Consider the following 18619-nt stretch of genomic DNA (forward strand, 5'->3'; position numbering starts at 1 on the left):
CACATTGTTCAGTGGAGTGTTCACTTGGGTTGTACAGTGGATGTTTCAAAATTCATTATTTGTTTAATGAGACTTAGTGTTGAATGGGGGCATTTAAACTAGAGCTAAAATGTCATTAGTTGGATACAACAATAGTGAGTGGGGAAGTTAATGCTAAATAAGACCATGTCTCTACAGTATACTCTTTGACATATTTTCATTGCATGACTGTATGTAAGGGAGTTCTGATACCCAGCTGACAGCACTGAGGTTAAAACTGTGCTTGAAAACTGTTTTCACCCAGTCCATACTCATCACCTATTCACAGGCAAATATATCCTCATGCCATTAAATGACTCTAGTCATTCTTTAAGATGTTACATTTTATTTTTATTTTTTTTTGCCATAACTGTAATAGTCACTTAACGAATATGTATTGATTAAATGTATTAATTAGCTTTCTGTTCATTAAAAGTAATGACTCATCAACTACCTGCCACTCAAACTAATTGCAATCAGCTATTTTGTTTATAATGAGAATTGATTGGAAATGAAACATTTCAGTTTAATTTTATGCTGTACATTATTGACAAAACTCTCGTTTTCATAAAGAGAGAGATGTAATCAAGTCACTACATGTTGCGCAGACAGGGATGACATTGACAGGTTTCTGTTAAAGGATGTGGTTAAAAGAAGAAGGTTTTTTATCTGACGCCACAGTCTGCGTTGAAGGCAGTGAGAGACACTTACATCCCAGTGCAATCATTTTGGTAAGTGCACCATTTTATATATATATATATATATATATATATATATATATATATATATATATATATATATATATATATATAAATTAAATGTAAATGTGTAGGTTTGGTTGAATAATTATTGTTCCTGTTTTAGTTTCTAAAGTTATTTCTATAAAAAAAAAACAGTTACCACAGACGTTTTCTAATGCTGTGAATTTTTTTTCTCTATTCTCACAAACAACGTAATTAGACCCAAAGATTACAGATGCATTGTTACCTGTTTAACATACAAAAACTAGGTAAACGTAATTCAGAATATTTACAAAATTAAAACATATGTAACCATCAAGTTGTAGGACAGTTTTGAAACGTGTAAATATTTGCAGGATTGCATTCAAACATCTCAGAGTACCTGGCGTGTGGCAGTTGACTGGAGCAGTTTTAAGGAACCTTCAGCACAAACATGTAAACAAGACATGTAAGTACAAGAAGCGGGCCTCGCGCGAGCTAACGTGCGTCGGGCACGCTTCTGCACAACAGAAAGCGTCTTTTAAGCCCTTGGATGGGGCAGTTTAAAAGCCGAAAGAGGTCGCATCTTTCGTAGTTGCAAAGCCTGAATCATGGCACCAGCCGTGTGCAACAAGATCCACCAATGCTGCTCTTTGGTTGAACTTTTTCAGATTTTCTCTGTCTATTTCTTGTCAGTTTCATTTTTGCCGAAAATCCCGAATGCGACTATGATGCAATTGTGGCAAGGTCCTTAAAAAAAGAAATGAATGTAAAATCTCGAAAGAAAGTGACTCTTTTATAAATAACTTTTTTCTCGTTTTTTTCGTTTTTGTTTTTTTAAATGAAATAATTACAACGAATCCTAAATTGTTTTATGATCTGTAAGATGCAAAACAAATAGTATATATGAGAAATGAAACTGTAGCATGTGTGCATGGCAAGAGGAAGGCAGTGGTTATAGAGTGAGACTCCGGAGACGGTAACCAGTTCATAGATAACCAGTGCGTGAGTAACCACTGTAACGATTTATTTGAACAGTACAAGCTCGTCGGTTCGTCTCCATTGTCTAGGCGCAAAACTCAGGCTTCTGTGTTCAGGCTGCTCATAACATCTCGTAGGCTGTGTGTGATTTAAATCTGCTTTGTGGTACGACCCCTGATTTACGTGCCCGTGTGCTTGTGTGGGTGGGTCTACTGGGTCTACAGGAAGACGAGTATATTCACTAATCGCATTCTCACCAGCAATGACTGCATTCCTTTCGCCTCTGTCCTCAAAAAATCATTAATGCTAAATTAGTAGTGTTGAATACATTTCTGTAGAAGTATGTGAACTACAGGTAAGAAATTAGTTGAAAATTAAATAAAAGAAATGTTTATAAACAAAAAGCTAATCGATAACTGTAAATACAAACAAATCAAATCAATAACTGTAAATACAAACAAATAAAAATAACTAGCTGTAATCCACTACAGTTAAAGTTAAAAAGATTGCACACAGATTTTGTATATGTATTTAAATTAATAAAATTCTCAGAGGTGAGAAATCTGATAAATTATTTGTGTTTTACTTCAGTACATTACAAGAATACATGTAAACAGACTAAAATATTTTATACATATGTAATGCACTTTTAAGACAAGACTCTATAGATGAACTAGGCTATATAATGCTAGGGAGGGCAAGAACAGATTTAAACTGCTAAGGAAAGACACAAAATATTAATATTATTTTATATTTATTATATTATTAATATATTATATTATTTATATGAACATCTGCTGTCTTTTCCTTTAAATAGCTTTGTTTCTGTACAACACATTAGTAATTATAAACCCTTGTTTTATAGCTGCAAGTTACTCATTACAGGACAAAAGCAGCAGTAGAAAGATAAAAATTCACATATTCTTTTTTTAAAAGATGTAATGGACACTGATATTTTGAATAATTTAAATAATGATTTCAAAGGTTTTTTAATTCTTACTTTTTAAAAATGTCCTTTTTTATCTTTTATGACAGCCTGACACGTCAGAGGGCTTGTGTTAGGATGTTTCAGCAGGCCTGCTGTGGCTATTGCGTTTAAAACCCGACTTCTGATATGATATTCTAACATTTCTGTGCTGTTCTGATTCTTGGTTTGACTGAAGTAACATGGTTTGCTCACTGAGCAGTTGAGTTGGTCCTACAGAAGCACGGCTGAGGAGAAACACAGTGACAGAGGCCAGACAGTAATCTCTGCTCCCCAGTAAGAATTACAATCATTGCCATGCTTTTGTAGAGATTAAAACTACACCAATACAAAAAATTAATAAATGATTTTACATGTATGTCATATCGCTGTAGTCGTAATCTCAGAAGCTACAGCAGCTGTTTTGTTATTCTATGACAATTTTCATGTTCTGCCAGTGTCAGATTGTACAGCAAAGTTAAATGCTGATGTAAAATGTTAAAGACAAATTTATAGCACTTTTAAGTGCACTTTTATCTAGCAGTAAGCATTGGCACAAATGCGGCTTTTACAAATGTTTGGGTTTGGATATCTAATGTGCAAGCCAAACGGTGACAGCGGCCAAGGAAATGCAACATGGGTAGAGTTAGCGCAGAAACTTTGGGAGCACCAAGACCCAAGAGGGTGACCATCTTCCTTGGCTGGCCAATCTCATACACAGCCCGTGCTTTATTTCATTATATGTTGTCTGAAAGCCACTCTTTCACACACAGCTGTTCAGCCGACTCTAATAATTACTGATACCAAGCATATGCGTCGGCTGGGCGAGAGAAGGAAACACACACTGAGTGAAAAACAGAGTAAAGCCTTTTAGTAAGCAGGTTTTGAGCCTTGAATGAAAGTGTTCTGCTTGTTTTCCCATCAGTGTCATCATGAATAACAGCTGTTCGTTCACGGAGATCGAAGCCATCATGAAGCCCTTGGAGCTGGTGATTTACGTGCCTATCTTTGTATTTGGCTTGCTCCTGAACGTCATGGCGCTCCTGGTCTTCTGCGTGGTGCTGAAGAAGTGGACCGAGTCCTCCATCTACATGACCAACCTGACCATGATGGACCTTCTTCTGCTGCTGCCGCTTCCCTTTAAGATGCATGCCGGGAGCAACAAATGGTCCCTCAACAAGAAGGTCTTCTGCTCGTTCCTGGAGAGCCTGTACTTCATGGGCATGTACGGGAGCATCTATACCATCATGTGCATCTCCATCGACCGCTACATCGCCATATGCCACCCGTTCCACGCCAAGCGAATGCGCTCCAGGACCGCCGCCCGCGTGGTGTGTGCAGCCATCTGGGTGTTCATCGTGCTGGCTATCTCCCCTGTCTACACCTTCCGCACAGAGGTCAAGGAAGACTTCCGCTGCTTTCATGGCTTCTCCGAGAAGGGCTGGCAGCTGGCCATCATCGCCAGCCTGGAGGTGTTCGGCTTCCTGCTGCCTGCCCTGGTGCTGGTGGTCTGCTCGGTGCAGAGCGTGAAGGCGCTGCGCGACACGAAGGCGCGGAGCTCCCCTGAGCGACGGGCCGGTGTACGCATCATCTACAGCAGCATGTGCGCGTTTCTGGTACCCTTTACTCCGAGTCATGTGGCCATCTTCCTGCAGTACCTGGTTCGTAGTAAGACCATCACCCACTGTGCCATGCAGCAGTACATTTCCCTGTTCGTGCAGGTGGCTCTGTGCCTGTCCAATGTGACCTGCTGCTTGGACGCTGTGTGCTACTACTTCGTGGCCAAGGAGGTGCGGTCAAGCAGCAGCGCCATCAGAATGTCCATCAGAAGAGTGACAAGCGTGAGCACATCAGAGGCGTAAGGAAGGCGGGTTTTGCTTGTGAGCTGAGTAACCACAGCAGACTGCTGCTGTCTCTTCTCACGCGATGGGAGTGTGGAGGAACTCCTGAGATGAGCTGTCAAAAGGCCACAGTTCTTATCCACAGAAGTTGTTTCTTTTTATCGCTGATGTCTCGGCGTGAGCCACGTGTGAGACGCAGCGCCGGAGAGATCTGCTCTTCTGCGCCTCTTCAGCCAGCCAGGATTGTTGCAGCTAAGAGCCCATCTCAGGTGAAGAGTGGAAGCTGAGGTTGGCACTGCCACTGGTGAGTGGCGGGGGCCTGGCAGGGTGCCGCCGGTTTCACTCTGTCTCATGTGGTGTGTTACTCCTCACTCTGCCTTTCATAGTTGTGCTCAACAGGGCTACAAGGGCACAGTGGCTTAAGTTGAGCTTCTTTGTCATTAATGTCTCCTAGCACTCCAAAATGTTTAATGTTTTTTTATTTTTCTGTGTTTTTTTCCCAAAGAATAATATTTTGGCATTAAAATATAGCATTATACGGGTGGTGATGAAATATGTTAAATTCAGTAAATATTGCTGAACTGCATGGTAGCTGATGACATGCACCTTACATAAACTCCTTTGAACCAGTGTGCCAGAGAGTAACTGGATTTAATTTTGCATTAGAAATCATTATATGCACATAATACAAATAAATAAAATTAATAAATAAAATATAAGAACAGGGTTGCTGTCAAAGGGTTGATAACTGATTTGTTTAAATTCTTAGCTGCACAGTGACAATATTTATCATGATAGTGGGGTTTTGTGTGTGTGTGTGTGTGTGTGTGTGTGTGTGTGTGTGTGTGTGTGTGTGTACTTAAAAGAAAACTGTCCAAGTGGCCCCCCACACTTGTGTTTAGGGTGGGACTCCACACACCTGTGTTTCATAGTGTATAACTCTTTAATAATGTTTAAAGATGCTAGTGAATCCTTTACTGCAGATTTGGAAATTAAACCTGTTTTCTAACCATATAACAAAATACCATTGTGTATGACTTCTTGGAAAACTCACACAAACACATATACAAAAGTTATGTTTTAATTTTGCTTTATTTTATCATTGTTTATTTATATGTTTTGCAGTATTGTGCATGCAAACAAACACTTATTGTCCAGATAAATGTAGTTTATAATTTCCTATAATTTATTCTTATATAAGACCTTTTCACAGTGCAATGCATTGTGGATTGCAAGGTGGGTATTGGACCAGATAGAGTCTATTCTAACTAGAATGAAAGAATAATTGTAAATACAAAGTAGAATATATGAACGAATATTTTTGAGATGTTCATTAAAACATTATTCGTGTTAAATATTAAAGGATGCTTATCTGATGCAATCTGTTTGTTTTTTTTCTCACCTCTCCCTCTGGAGTCAAGCAGGCCAGGAATGTAAGTGCCAGGTTACATAATAGAACTGTGACAGAGGCGCGGTGGGGCGGGCAGCTCACAGGAACACATTTGCTTGGCTGACAGACGTGGGTGCGCTGGTGTGAAAACTGCGGTGGATCTTAGTCAAGCAGTGCAAACAGAGGTGAAGTTTCCAGCAAAGCACACCATGCACACCTCTAACAGGAGGCACTACACTCTACAGCGCCTCCCTGAGGTGGCACACAGCAAGCTCGCAGGAGAACCAATGCTGCAGTGTTTATAATATAATGTCTATATATATATATATATATATATATATAGAGAGAGAGAGAGAGAGAGAGAGAGAGAGAGAGAGGGAGGGAGGGAGAGAGAGAGTGTCACCTGTAATGGTTGCTGTTTTCCCCAGCATTGACTCTTAAACTGTATATATTTTCTATCAATTTAATAATATGTAAAGTTTATTGTGCAATGCTACAGCCGAAATATCCACCAGTTACACATTAATATGTTTATTGTTTTTTGCGCGCGCACACACACACACACACACACACACACACACACACACACACACACACACACACACACACACACACAAGCCAAATAGCAAAGTCTTCATCTTTTAACCATATTTGTATACCCTGAGTATAGTTTCAGAATTCTTTCAGAATAAGTTAGCTTTGGCCAGGAGATGGCGCCATTGCATCATGGCTCTTTCTGTATTCTGAACGCGAAAGCAAAGGCAGTTACCACACACTGTACGTGCAGACCTCGATCTGAGGCGGGCTGTGAGTAGACAAAAGCTCGCAGGAGAAGCAGTGCGGCAGTGTTTAGAATATAAACAACTTCTGTGCTAAATCTACACTGACTAATATTTATCGTTCCTTTTTGTTTTACCTTACACAAAAAAACCTCCTTTTTAAAGATGACCAAAACGCAAGAGTTATTTGGTGCATTCAAGCATGTGTGCTCAGATGACCTAGTCTGCTCCACTTTCAGCAGTTTTCTGTCAGTCTTTACTCAGCGAATGACGGGTGTTGCCTCCTCCTGTTTCCTGCACCTGTGAAACACAGAGGCAGGCATAACGAGAACCACAACCACATTTGCTTGTCTCCACATGACATGTCCCTCCTCTCCTCTGTCTCGCCTCCACGCGGCGCGTTTCTCCTCTTCTCTCGGTCTCGCCTTCGAGCTCCACAGCAGATGAACGCGTCTCTGGGTGCACATCTGAAAGCGGCCAGTGGCGACTGCAACCTGACCCACTTCAGGTACCCTCTCTTCAGGATCACCTACAGTCTGGTGCTGGTCGTGGGCTTGCCCCTCAATGCCGTTGCCCTGTGGATGTTCGTATGCCGGCTGGGTCTGCACAGGTCCGTGCCCGTGGTGTACATGGCCAACCTGGCCCTGTCTGACTTACTCTTCACCCTCTCGCTTCCTCTGCGCATCACCTACTTCACCACGGGCAGCTGGACGCTGGGAGACTTTGCCTGCATGGTTCCAGGGACCATGTTCACCGTCAACCTCTACTCCAGTTCTCTCTTCATCACACTGATCAGCATGGACCGGATGCTTGCCGTGGTGTACCCGCTCCGCTCCCGGGCGCTTCGCACGCTGCCTGCAGCCTGGGTTGCTTGCGGGGCAGTGTGGCTTGCCATCACCGCGCTGGCCATACCTGTAGCCCTCAACCACAAGGCCAGCACAGATAAGGAGTGCAATGTGTCCCGCTGCTTCGAGCACTACTCGGACGAAAACTGGCGTTTTGGCTTCAACATCCTGTGTGCCGTGACGGCAGTGGGAATCGTCCTGCCCTTCGCCATCATCCTGGGCTGCACGGTGGCCGTAGTGCGGCAGCTGAGAGCCACAGCATCATCCCTCACAACCCCCTCCCAGCGCGGCATGAACAGGCACAAGATGGTGTGGCTCTTCATGTCCAACCTGCTGATCTACGCCATCTGCTTCATACCTTTCCACGCTGCCTTCATCCTTTACGGCCTCCACAAGCTGCACTACCTGGGCTACAACTTCTTCGACGTGCAGACCATCACCATGTGCTTGGCAAGCACCAACAGCTGCTTGGATCCACTCATTTACTACTTCAGCGCCAAGACCCTGCAGAGGAAAACAGAAACAGCGGAGACGAGAGAGCAGGGATCGTCCCCTATATATTTCTCTGTGTCCTTGAGAGCACTCCTTCAGTGACTAAAAACACTGCCTTTTACCAGCACAGGAGGTTTGAAAGGTTTGGAATTCAACAGGATGTCATGCACTTGTCTATTCCAGAGCTGTGCGCGCTCAGGACGTTCATGTTCCCGCTCCAGGGAGCTTCATGTGTCACACTTTTCCCGCAGTGTTCATCTGGAAAACCTCGGGTAAATTAATCATACTTAAATCCTTCCTGACCTGTGTGCATGTGTTTTGCAGCAGGAAAATTGTGAAACATGCACTTTGTGAGTCTGAGCCTGGCAGGTTACGTAAGTAGATCAAGTAATGTGAATCTATTGTCAACATTTTACTTTTTATTTGTAGTGTTAACAATTAAAAAAAAAAAATTCATTTGCGTCTTAAACCCCCCAAATAGAGTGGAGTTCAGGGGTTTATTGCACTTTGTGCAAAGGCACAGTGTTTCTGTCACATTGAGCCTGTAACATGCATTTGTAGGAAAATAAGTGTAAACATATGCATTCTTATTTGTAGGAAAATAAGTGTAAACATATGCATTCTTATTTGTAGGAAAATAAGTGTAAACATATGCATTCTTATTCTAAAGTGCTTTCTTATGTACCCAGTGTGTTGTGTACCTTGTAAAACTGTGCAGTACATTTTGGTGGTCTAAGTATGCAGTACTGTTTCGCTTACCTGGATTTCTCCTTTTTTGTTGTTATTTACCAGCAGAGTAGACAGAGATGAGAACACAGATTTCTAATATTGAATAATATAGTTCCTCATAGATCCCCTGACTGTGACCCCATCAATCCTTTTAATAGGCTAGTAGAAAAATCCTCCAGGGTCAAGGGTCACAGTGTATACGTGTTTATGCAGGACAGTAGTACACAAGGATCTTCCTCGGTAACAAACACCTCCACGTCTCGCTGAGCTATTGCACTGCACTGTGCCACCAGGCAGTCTGGCACTGGTAAAGAGTACTGGGACTGGTACTAGTTATGATACTGGGATAGCAGCCAGTCTGTGAATTAGTCTATAGTCTGAATTTCTGAGTTGCTGTGAAGTTTGGTTATTATTGTTGTTAATTTGCTTGCACAGTTTTGAGCATTACAAAGATACTGTGTGTACTAGTAAACAAAATGTAGCCTAACAGACCTATGTGTTATTGAGGGAAACCACCATGTGGCTTTGATAAACTGCTGAGAAGTGCATACTGCTCATGTTGGTGCCATTTGTCTAATATACAAGGGGTTTCATTTTGCCCTCAAACAACCTCAGCTTAAACATTTAAGTTTTTTAGGGTTAAAATTGAGAAGCAGCACCGCTTACGTTCCAAACCACCACTTCGCCATGCAGTTATTGTACAGTGTTCTCATACCGAGTGTTTATAGTGTAACAAAACACACACTTCATCTTGATTTTATATATTCTTCAATAAATGATTTTTACTTGTTGCTACTTGTTTCCACCATTTTAGCAACAACAGCACTGTACAGCAGTGTACATCTTTTCTGTTGGGTTTCCTCCCAAACCAAAAACCAAAAAAACCCAAACAAATTCAGAAGGGAATTCAATACATACAAGCCTCAAAGAAGAGGAAGTCATCTCACTGGCAGCTAGCAAATACACCCACTGCAAACATATGAAGTAGCAACTACAACTAACCAAAACTACAGCCTGCAATAGAGGCTCCACCCACTGTCACAGTCTGTGGTTACAGCTACACCCTGTATCACACCTGTAGAAGCAGCTACACCCTGTATCACGCCTGTAGAAGCAGCTACACCCTGTATCACAGCCTGTAGTTGTGGCTACACCCACCGTCACAGCCTGTAATTGCGGCTACACCCTCTATCACAGCCTGTAGTTGCAGCTACACCCACCATCAGCCTGTAGTTGCGGATATACAAGCTAAAGCACATGTGGGATAAGATTACACAAGGTAGAGTCAGTTCTGAGGTGGTTTGTTGTATTAACCACATTCATGGTATGTTATGTCAACATGCATGAACTTTCTAGGTTTCATGAATTATGTTATTTGATTTTTATGCGATGAATCCACTGACTGCTAGTCTATCTTTTTGTCTTTTTTATCTAATCTGTGGGCTACTGAAGGGAAGATTTTAGCATTTTAATCAGCAGGTTAAGCTTGCCATTATACCACATGACTCATAGTGAAACCCTATTGCAAAACACTGTCTCTTAGAATAAGGTAGGGGTAACCAGAAGGTCCAACAGCTGCCACATAGAAGGTAGATGGGACAAGATGCCTCAGTATGCACACAGTCCCACGGAGGAGCCCCAGCTCTGTGAACCTTTATTTCACCCATTGTTATGGCTAAAGTAGAGACGATATTGTGTCTAAAAGGATCGGTTGAGATTAGCCAAACTGTATGAAATGGCGTGCACTCACATCCCCGCATGCTGGACACTGTAGCGACCTGCGTTTCAAAAAGACTACCAGCACTGCACACAGTAGACAATAACTGCATGGACCAGATATGGTGCAGCAGATAACAATGAGCGCAGCAGAAGCACAAAGGCCACACGTGATGGTGAAACTGTGTGGGCGGCTTCTAGAAACCCCCAGAGGGTCCTGCCTGTGCACTTCTGGTTCAGGAAGTGGCGCGTGGCAGAAGCTTTCTCTCGGCCCTTTTCTCAGCTCGGTTCCCTCCTCTCCGTGGGAGGCTCAGTGTTTTCAGCTCCGCTCCAACCACTCGGCACAGGTCTGCTTCTGTAGGGTTCCTGTTAGCCGGTAAACACCGGGATTTGACTAGCAAAAACCTCCCATAGCACTGACGCCATGAGCAACATCAAACACTCTACTGTTCCAGCGTTCCAGATTCAGCATCCCACCATACTACCGGTAGTTTATGGGGACTTTATCCACGTCTTTGTCTCTTCGACATTCTGCAAGCTTGATAAACGCTGTAGAAGAGAAGCAGAAATGCAGGAAGTTTTGGTAGGCTAATGACATGTATCCTCACTCAAACCACAGCCGAGTCTGTCTCAATCGTGTGTAAAGATCCTTGTTACGGCAATAACCACTGAGTGAAAGAGCAGAAAGGAAGTGGTTATCAGAGGACACGAAGACTGAAACACAAACGAAGGACACTGACCAACTACCAGTATGCATAATTGATCACACTATGGTCTCTGTGTGATACTGTAAAGGAGTGTCCACTGGTTCCTTACTGAACTGTGAAGTTCTTGTGTTCAGTTTCTGAGATTGTTAAAAGTAGTCAACACCGCCCACCAGAAATACATGCAGTCCAGAAGCAGAGTTTACTGAAGAACGTGTTCTGGATCATCTGTCTTTTTTAAACCTTTCTTGTTGCTAGGGCTTGGACATCAAGTGGAAATATTCTTTAGCCAATAGATAACATTCGTTGGTTTCAAGAACCTGCTGCATGCACAAGTTCCTATCACACTCACTAAAGTAGGATATGAGTTGGTTAGCACATTAGCACTGAGCCAAGTGTTTCTGTGATGTCCTGAATTCATCAAAACAGTACTGGCAACTTTGGTTAATACCTTTATCGCTCAGAAACTGCTGAGTTGTTTTTTTTTTTTAAAGGCGTTAGCCTGAGTGCAAGCAAACGTTTGAAGGAAATAAAGAATAACAGAACTGTGAGAGGATCCTGGTGAAGGAGCAGAATAAGCAGTGGTGTGTAATGGAGCTTCGCAGATAAAAATCATTACACACAGGAAACTTTTCAGTATATTTCCTTCCTTTCACATGTTTCTTTTTTACACAATATCAGACTTTATAACAGTAGGGCTACATGTGTAAATGTACTTTCTCTCTCTCTCTCTCCCTCCCTCTCTCTCTCTCTCTCTCTCTCCCTCCATCCCTCTCTCTCTCTCTCTCTCTCTCTCTCTCTCTCTCTCTCTCTCTCTCTCTATATATATATATATATATATATATATATATATATAGGGCTACATGTGTAAATGTACTTTCTCTCTCTCTCTCTCCCTCCCTCCCTCCATCCCTCTCTCTCTCTCTCTCCCTCCCTCCATCCCTCTCTCTCCCTCTCTCTCTCTCTCTCTCTCTCTCTCCCTCCATCCCTCTCTCTCTCTCTCTCTCTCTCTCTCTCTATATATATATATATATATATAGGGCTACATGTGTAAATGTACTTTCTCTCTCTCTCTCTCTCCCTCCCTCCCTCGCTCTCTCTCTCCCTCCCTCTCTCTCTCTCTCCCTTCCTCCCTCCCTCTCTCTCTCTCTCTCTCTCTCTCTCTATATATATATATATATATATCCCTCTCTCTCTCTCTCTCTCTATATATATATATATATATATATATAGAGAGAGAGAGAGAGAGAGAGAGAGAGAGAAAGAGAGAGAAACATCTAAGGAGATTGCTGAAACTACTAAAATCAGATTAAGAACTGTCCAATACATTATTAAAAAGTGCAAGGGCAATGCGGAAATATCATCTTTGAGGAAGGAATGTGGTCAGAAAAAAATCTTGAATGATCGTGATCGGTGATCACTTAAACGTGTGGTGAAATCAAATCGTAGAAAAACAACAGCAGAACTCAAGGATCTGTTTGCCATATTACGCTCACTACAGAGTAAATTTGATCTCACAAATACACCTGAGATGAAACTCATGAATAGCAAAACTGTCGAGGAAATCTGTGCGTGCTCATTAAATGATCAGATGTGATCATGTACAACTCTGATGAAGGTTTTTCTAAATATTTAATATCAAGAGTTGTTCATAAATGAAATTAAGATAAGATTAGGGTTGTTCCAGAATGTTCTACAAGCATAATACCTATCAAAACTGACACATCTGTGAGATGCATAGCACAAGATCTTTGTTCCAGGCAGTTACAAACAAGCAAAACAATACTGCCTCCAACACAAGGAACACACCCACACATACACACACCCATTATTTTGGGCAAAATGCAGAAGTTACAACAGAAAAAAGTTAATGCAACAGACATTTAAAGCTATCCATATATACAGCATTTTGCTGACACTTATTCAAAGCAACTTACAATTATGACTGAACAATTGAGGGGGCCTTGCTCAGGAAACCAACAGTGGCATCTTGAACCCACAACCTTCAGATTATAAATCCTTGACCAATGAGCCACCACGCTACATAAGGATGCAATTCCAGATTAGTGGGGTCACTAACTGATGGACATCTGGACCATACTTGGGAGAGAATTCAGAATAGACCATAAATGACCACTACACTGTGTGCAGACCAACACTAATCAGCATACAACCCAGGTGGGACTTGAACCCACAATCCCCAGCTCCGGAGGCTGATGCCTTATCCATTAGGCCACTGGGCTTGCATCTTATGGACACGCCCTTGTGACTTGGAAGGCCAAAATATATATGTAGCCACAAAAAAAGAACATTTGGTAACATTACAGTGGTGCGCCAGATCTTTGGCGACTTAAGGTTGCAGTAAAAGTTAGGAGAAGCAGAACTTTTTCTCCTAGACCAAGTGGAACAACCACATTTGCTTTTGTAATCGGTGAGATGCTGTTTCTGCTGTTATGGAAGTGCTGACTGATCATCTGCGCAGCACGTGACATCTGTGACAACACTTGCAAGTAGTTTTACCCACTCATCAGCGTTTTCAACTGGCCTCGTTCAAAGGTTTCTCATCTGTGACAAAACAGCCAAAAAATAAGTCCTTATGTGAGCCCATTGTCAGAACAAATGCATAAAAATATCACCACATTGTCACATATTGCACAGGCAAACATAAAGAATCCTGTTCACCTAATAAGCATAATGAACTCTAAATGAAAAATGATCAAATAGAACTTATCCGTCTGTAATGTCTGTATATAAGGTTACCACCATTTCCAACATTGTTGACAAGAGAGGAAGTATACTTCCTCTGAGTGTATGTCCAATGAGGGGATGTCAAAATGTCACGCCCAGGTTTTGAAAGACTAGATGTCACTGTGGGGCACAACAGTGAAAGGCAAACCCTAAACATTCTCAACATGACACGTTTCTGTTTTTGGCTGTGTGAAGTAATTAAAATGTATTATTTTTACCACCATAAAGTAGCAAACAATATTTATATATGAAGTACTGCTCATGGGAGATGAAGAGTCAAATTGCTTTCTAGTCCTCAAACAAACCTGTTCGTACTCTACAGAGTGTCTACCCCAAACTGAGGTGGCCATGTTTAAAATAGATTTAGTACAAATCCCCTCTGTCCTGTCTACTTGAAGTAGTAGAGGAGGAGGTGCATGTGGAGGATGAGTGTGGTGGGGTGTCTTGGAATTCCTCCTCTCTGAGGAAGATGATGACTTTGAGGACTCCCCATCCCCGCCAATTGCTACATTCCCTGAACTCCTGAGGGAGGTTGCAGTGTCATAGAAAGACAAACCTTTCACTGGCAAAACACCCACTCAAGGAGGGTCTGCTCAACAGCCTCAAACTCCACTCTGCCCTCCAAGGTGGATTTCAGTCTAACATGACAGTGCAGTAGCACTGTCAATTATGGCTTTTAACACCATTTCTGTGCTTACAGCCTGCCAGGTGCACTGCAGGAAGAGTTGACCAGGTTCAGGAGCAGTGGAAGAAATCTGTGTGATCACTCCCTCTGCCTCCAGAGATGTGTGGTCCAGATTGCACGGAATGCCTTGCCCACTGTGGTCATTCGGCAGACAAGTCAGTGGCGTAACCTGGCACACCTCTCAGACAGGGAGAGCATGTTTGCACCGGTTGTGCCACAGGTCATTTTTGGCCCTGCTCTAAAGCTCATACCGAAGAGGTGTGAAGAGAAGGAGAAGGACAATGAAGCCCCGTGGCTGCGCTTGCCAAGGAAAAACACAGCCCGATCCCTCAGCCCCCTGCCCCTATCTAGCGCAGACAGTTGGTGCAGGCAGTTGGCCACCTGGTCTCGAGCAACCTTAGCTACAGCCAGGTCTGGCAGGTCTCATTGGAGCCCAGAGAGTCATGCTGCTTTGTCCAGGATGCCCCAGGGCCAGACAGGCCCCCAGCAGCTCAGCCGCCCCCCCCCAACCACCCTCACAGGTACAGAGAAGAATCTGCCTGAGGAAGTCTTCATGGTGGGGGGCAATCTGTCCCCTGCTCTAGGGCTCTCACCCAGCAGTTCTCCATCTGGTCCTTTCGCTCCGCAACCACAGGAGGGCACCAATGCTCCATGGACAGGCAACTGGAGAACCTGCGTCGCATCATGCTGGGCACTAAAACAGTGCAGTACGGTTACGGGCTGCAGTTCGCCCCACATCCCCCACAGTTCAAATAGATTATTCATTCCCGAGTGCGTGGAGCATTAGCCCATGTGCTGCAGGAGGACATTTCTTTGTTGCTGGAGGAAGGAGTTATAAGGGTGGTTCCATCCAAACACAACCAGAGCCAGAATGTTGTTACCCCAAAAAAGGGCACCCAGGTGCTGTGGCCCATTCTAGAATTCCATGCTCTGAATAATTTTACAAAAGTTCAGAGTGCTCACTTGCTGAGATTTGTATATCCAGGCGATTGGTTTACATCAAACGATCTGATTTTCACATCAGTGTAAACAGGAGGTTCCTTAGCTTTACCTTCATCGGGGTGATATATGAATATAAGGATCTCCCATTCTGCCTCCACCTCAGTGTGAGGGTGTCTACGAAGTGTACAGAGACAGCTGTACCTCCTCCTCCTCACTGTTCATAAACTACTGGCTTATTGCAGCTCAGTCAGAAGGCACTATGAGGGAGCACACATTAATGTCTGATGGAACTGCATTTCGAGTTTTAATACACAGTGAAGAGTGAGATAATTCCCATCCAATGCATATCATACCTGGTATTGTCACTAGACTCAAGTGAGGTTCAGGGCAAGCTTGTTGGCAGAGAGAGCAGGAACGATCATGAGGTGCCTGGAGGCATTTTGGAGGAACTACCTGGTCTCTTTTCATCTGTGTCTCAGATTGCTGGGGATGTCATCCCACTCAGCTGCCTCTCCATGAGAGATTTCCAATGCTGAGTGGTTGTGCTCGGGCTTGACCCATGGTATCATTCTTGACTGAGAGTGAAAGTAACAGGAACAGTGGTGTTGGTGCTCTGTCAGTGTAAGCACATGTGCTATGTGACCTGGGCTGCCCCTGGGCATAGCACACACCAGAAAGGTAGTGACAACAGAGTTCTCGCTGTCTGGTTGGGGGGGTACTCATGAAGGCAGAATGATGGAAGGCAGTTGGTGTGAATCACAGTTTGTGTGCCTTGAACATAAAGTGCCAGAAAATTTAAGCAGTGCACCTAGTGCTGAGACTTATCCTGCCCGTTCAAGCAGTCAAGCAGGACTTATCTTGCCCGTTGCCACTGTTGGCCCCTGAACAAGGGCCTTACCCTCAATTGCTCAAACAGTCTGTTCAGTCTGAATTGTAAGTCACTTTGGATAAAAGCATCAGATAAATGCTTGAAATGTAATGTAATGTAATGCCATTTTTGAAGAGTCATCATGTTCTCATGAAGACGAGAGGGGTTTAGCTGATTGATGCAGGGGTTTAGCTGATTAGTGCAGGGGTTTAGCTGATTGGTGTAGGGGTTTAGCTGATTGATGCAGGGGTTTAGCTGATTAGTGCAGGGGTTTCGCTGATTGGTGTAGGGGTTTAGGTGGTTGGTGTAGGGGTTTAGCTGATTGGTGTAGGGGTTTAGGTGGTTGACACAAATGCTGGCAGAAAAGGGTTACATCGGTATCCTAAAGTTCACAAAAGGTTTTAAGGCTGTCTTTCTCAAGCCCATCGGTCATTTACAATACAAGAGTCAGTGCTATTGTTTAAAAAATACATGTAGTACAATTGATTTCTATTTATTATGATAAATGTTGTTTTGTTTCATTAAGTTTTAGTTGTGCTGTTTATTATCTTCACCAAATAAGCCGACATTTTCAGAATACACTTTCAAAATTGGTGGGGACAAAATCAGACATTTCAGATAGTGGCGTGGAGACATCTTCAGTGTCGCTAACATAAATTATGGCAAGTGAACAGTGAACACATCGATCATTTGGTAACACAAAAATTGCACAAAAGTGTCTGAGCCATATAATGTGGCAGAATTATACTGGTGCCTAAATAGAGATGGGATTTTGATGTCAGCCTAGTTAATAACACTGCGCAGCTGGCTAGCTAATTAAATGTACATGAGTTAGCTAGCTACTAAACTGAAGTGCTTGGCTAATGAGACCTATGCTATGCTAGTTATGCACTCATAAAATTCATGATGTGTGGGTTCTTCTGATGGTAGGCAGTGGACCGTACCATTGTGAGGCATATGACAGAGGGAAGGCAATCTTCGAAACCTAAAAACAAATGTTTTTTTTTTCTATAATTAGTGCAAATTCTTTCCATGCACATTACAATATAGTATTTACAAAGATATAGTTACATTTGCAGTTATTATATTGTGGGGACAACTCTCTGTTTTTTCCCAGGAATGGGTGTATCCCCCTTGTCTCCGTTGGCCCTCCCGAATGATGGTAATGTAGTCAGTAGTCATCCCGTCTGAGGACCTGTGTGGATGAACTGGAACAATAAACAAGTGAGGGGCATGTGACGAGAAGTGTGATGGGGGGAATGTTTGGAAACGCTCCTGGCTGGGTGCCGACCACGGCATTAACAGAATGTGGTTAAGCACTTGAGAGAAACAACTATAAATAATTAAGAATTATTCATAAATGCCCTAGCTCATTTCTCAAAAATGAAGGCATGACTTCGGTGACTTTGGTAATGGCAGAAAATTGGTCTCTTCTGGACACTGTAGGTCCTAGAGGCGTGGCTTTGTACTGTCCAAGTGTAGTTTTCACCCAACTCATAGCCAGAGGTGGAGGCTTGTGAGTCTTGGCTCATGCATGTTTAAGCAGGTACTTCCACTGTTCACAGGAGCTTTAATGTAATGTAGATTTAATGTAAACTTTTGTGTAAACTTTAGTGTAAACTTTAGCAACACAGCACTTTTTGGATCTCATGTGTATAGGTGTGTCTCTTGTGAGGCTGTTCAAACAATAATGTTCAAACATCTAGCTCCCAATCCTTCATGGCCAGTTGTCTGATGGTGTTTGACACCTTTAAGCACGTGGAATGTCCTCTCATTTCGTGTTCATTTATTACGGTAATAAAGCTTTCCTCAGACCTGCCAAAATGGTGCTACTGTGAGCGTACAGTGAACGTAAGAGCTGCTATATTTAGAGAGTACTTAAAAAGTGCCGCACTGATGTGTCAATAAATAATTAGAAGTTGTACAACAAAGTCCGTCTTTTTCTTACACAACTTCAGCGTTTGTGGGCCACTCTTGCTTGTGTGTGCGGCCAAAACAAAGACGCGAAGACTTCACTGAAGACACCAGCTATTCATCTGACAGGCACCTCATCAGCACAAAGCCATGAATGGTTCACTGTTCAAACTGAAGTTTTCATGTTGGAACCAAGAGAATGGATCCACGGCGACTACTGGTGAATCAGCACACACACACACACACACTCACACACGCACACACACACACACACACTCACACAC

The 18619-nt window shown here is 42.9% G+C and overlaps 2 protein-coding genes and 1 non-coding gene across 9 annotated transcripts; 2 read left to right on the forward strand and 1 right to left on the reverse strand.

Moving 5' to 3' along the window:
- Positions 1–707: 707 nt before the first annotated feature.
- LOC113590462 (G-protein coupled receptor 55) lies at positions 708–5374 on the forward strand. Of its 7 annotated transcripts, none has more exons than XM_035528429.2 (5): positions 708–749; positions 979–1027; positions 1115–1206; positions 2882–2979; positions 3608–5374. In XM_035528429.2, exon 5 carries the CDS (start codon positions 3615–3617, stop codon positions 4542–4544), a length of 930 nt encoding a protein of 309 aa, XP_035384322.1. In that variant the 5' UTR covers positions 708–749; positions 979–1027; positions 1115–1206; positions 2882–2979; positions 3608–3614; the 3' UTR covers positions 4545–5374. The 7 variants fall into 7 exon arrangements, with proteins under 7 accessions (XP_035384322.1, XP_081579845.1, XP_081579846.1 ...); XM_081723719.1 differs by having other exon boundaries at positions 2906–2979; XM_081723720.1 differs by having other exon boundaries at positions 2923–2979.
- Positions 5375–6500: 1126 nt separating this feature from the next.
- On the forward strand, positions 6501–9549 carry lpar5a (lysophosphatidic acid receptor 5a). Its single transcript, XM_027030608.3, has one exon. The coding sequence runs from the start codon at positions 7055–7057 to the stop codon at positions 8129–8131; it is 1077 nt and encodes a 358-aa protein (XP_026886409.1). The 5' UTR covers positions 6501–7054; the 3' UTR covers positions 8132–9549.
- A 3799-nt stretch (positions 9550–13348) lies between these two features.
- On the reverse strand, positions 13349–13421 carry trnar-ccg (transfer RNA arginine (anticodon CCG)). The gene has a single exon. It is a non-coding gene; the product is annotated as a tRNA-Arg (tRNA).
- Between the last annotated feature and the right edge of the window lie 5198 nt (positions 13422–18619).

This window comes from Electrophorus electricus, chromosome 11, assembly GCF_041902795.1.
Source record: "Electrophorus electricus isolate QZ-2024a chromosome 11, ASM4190279v1, whole genome shotgun sequence".
In the NCBI taxonomy this organism is placed as follows: domain Eukaryota; kingdom Metazoa; phylum Chordata; class Actinopteri; order Gymnotiformes; family Gymnotidae; genus Electrophorus; species Electrophorus electricus.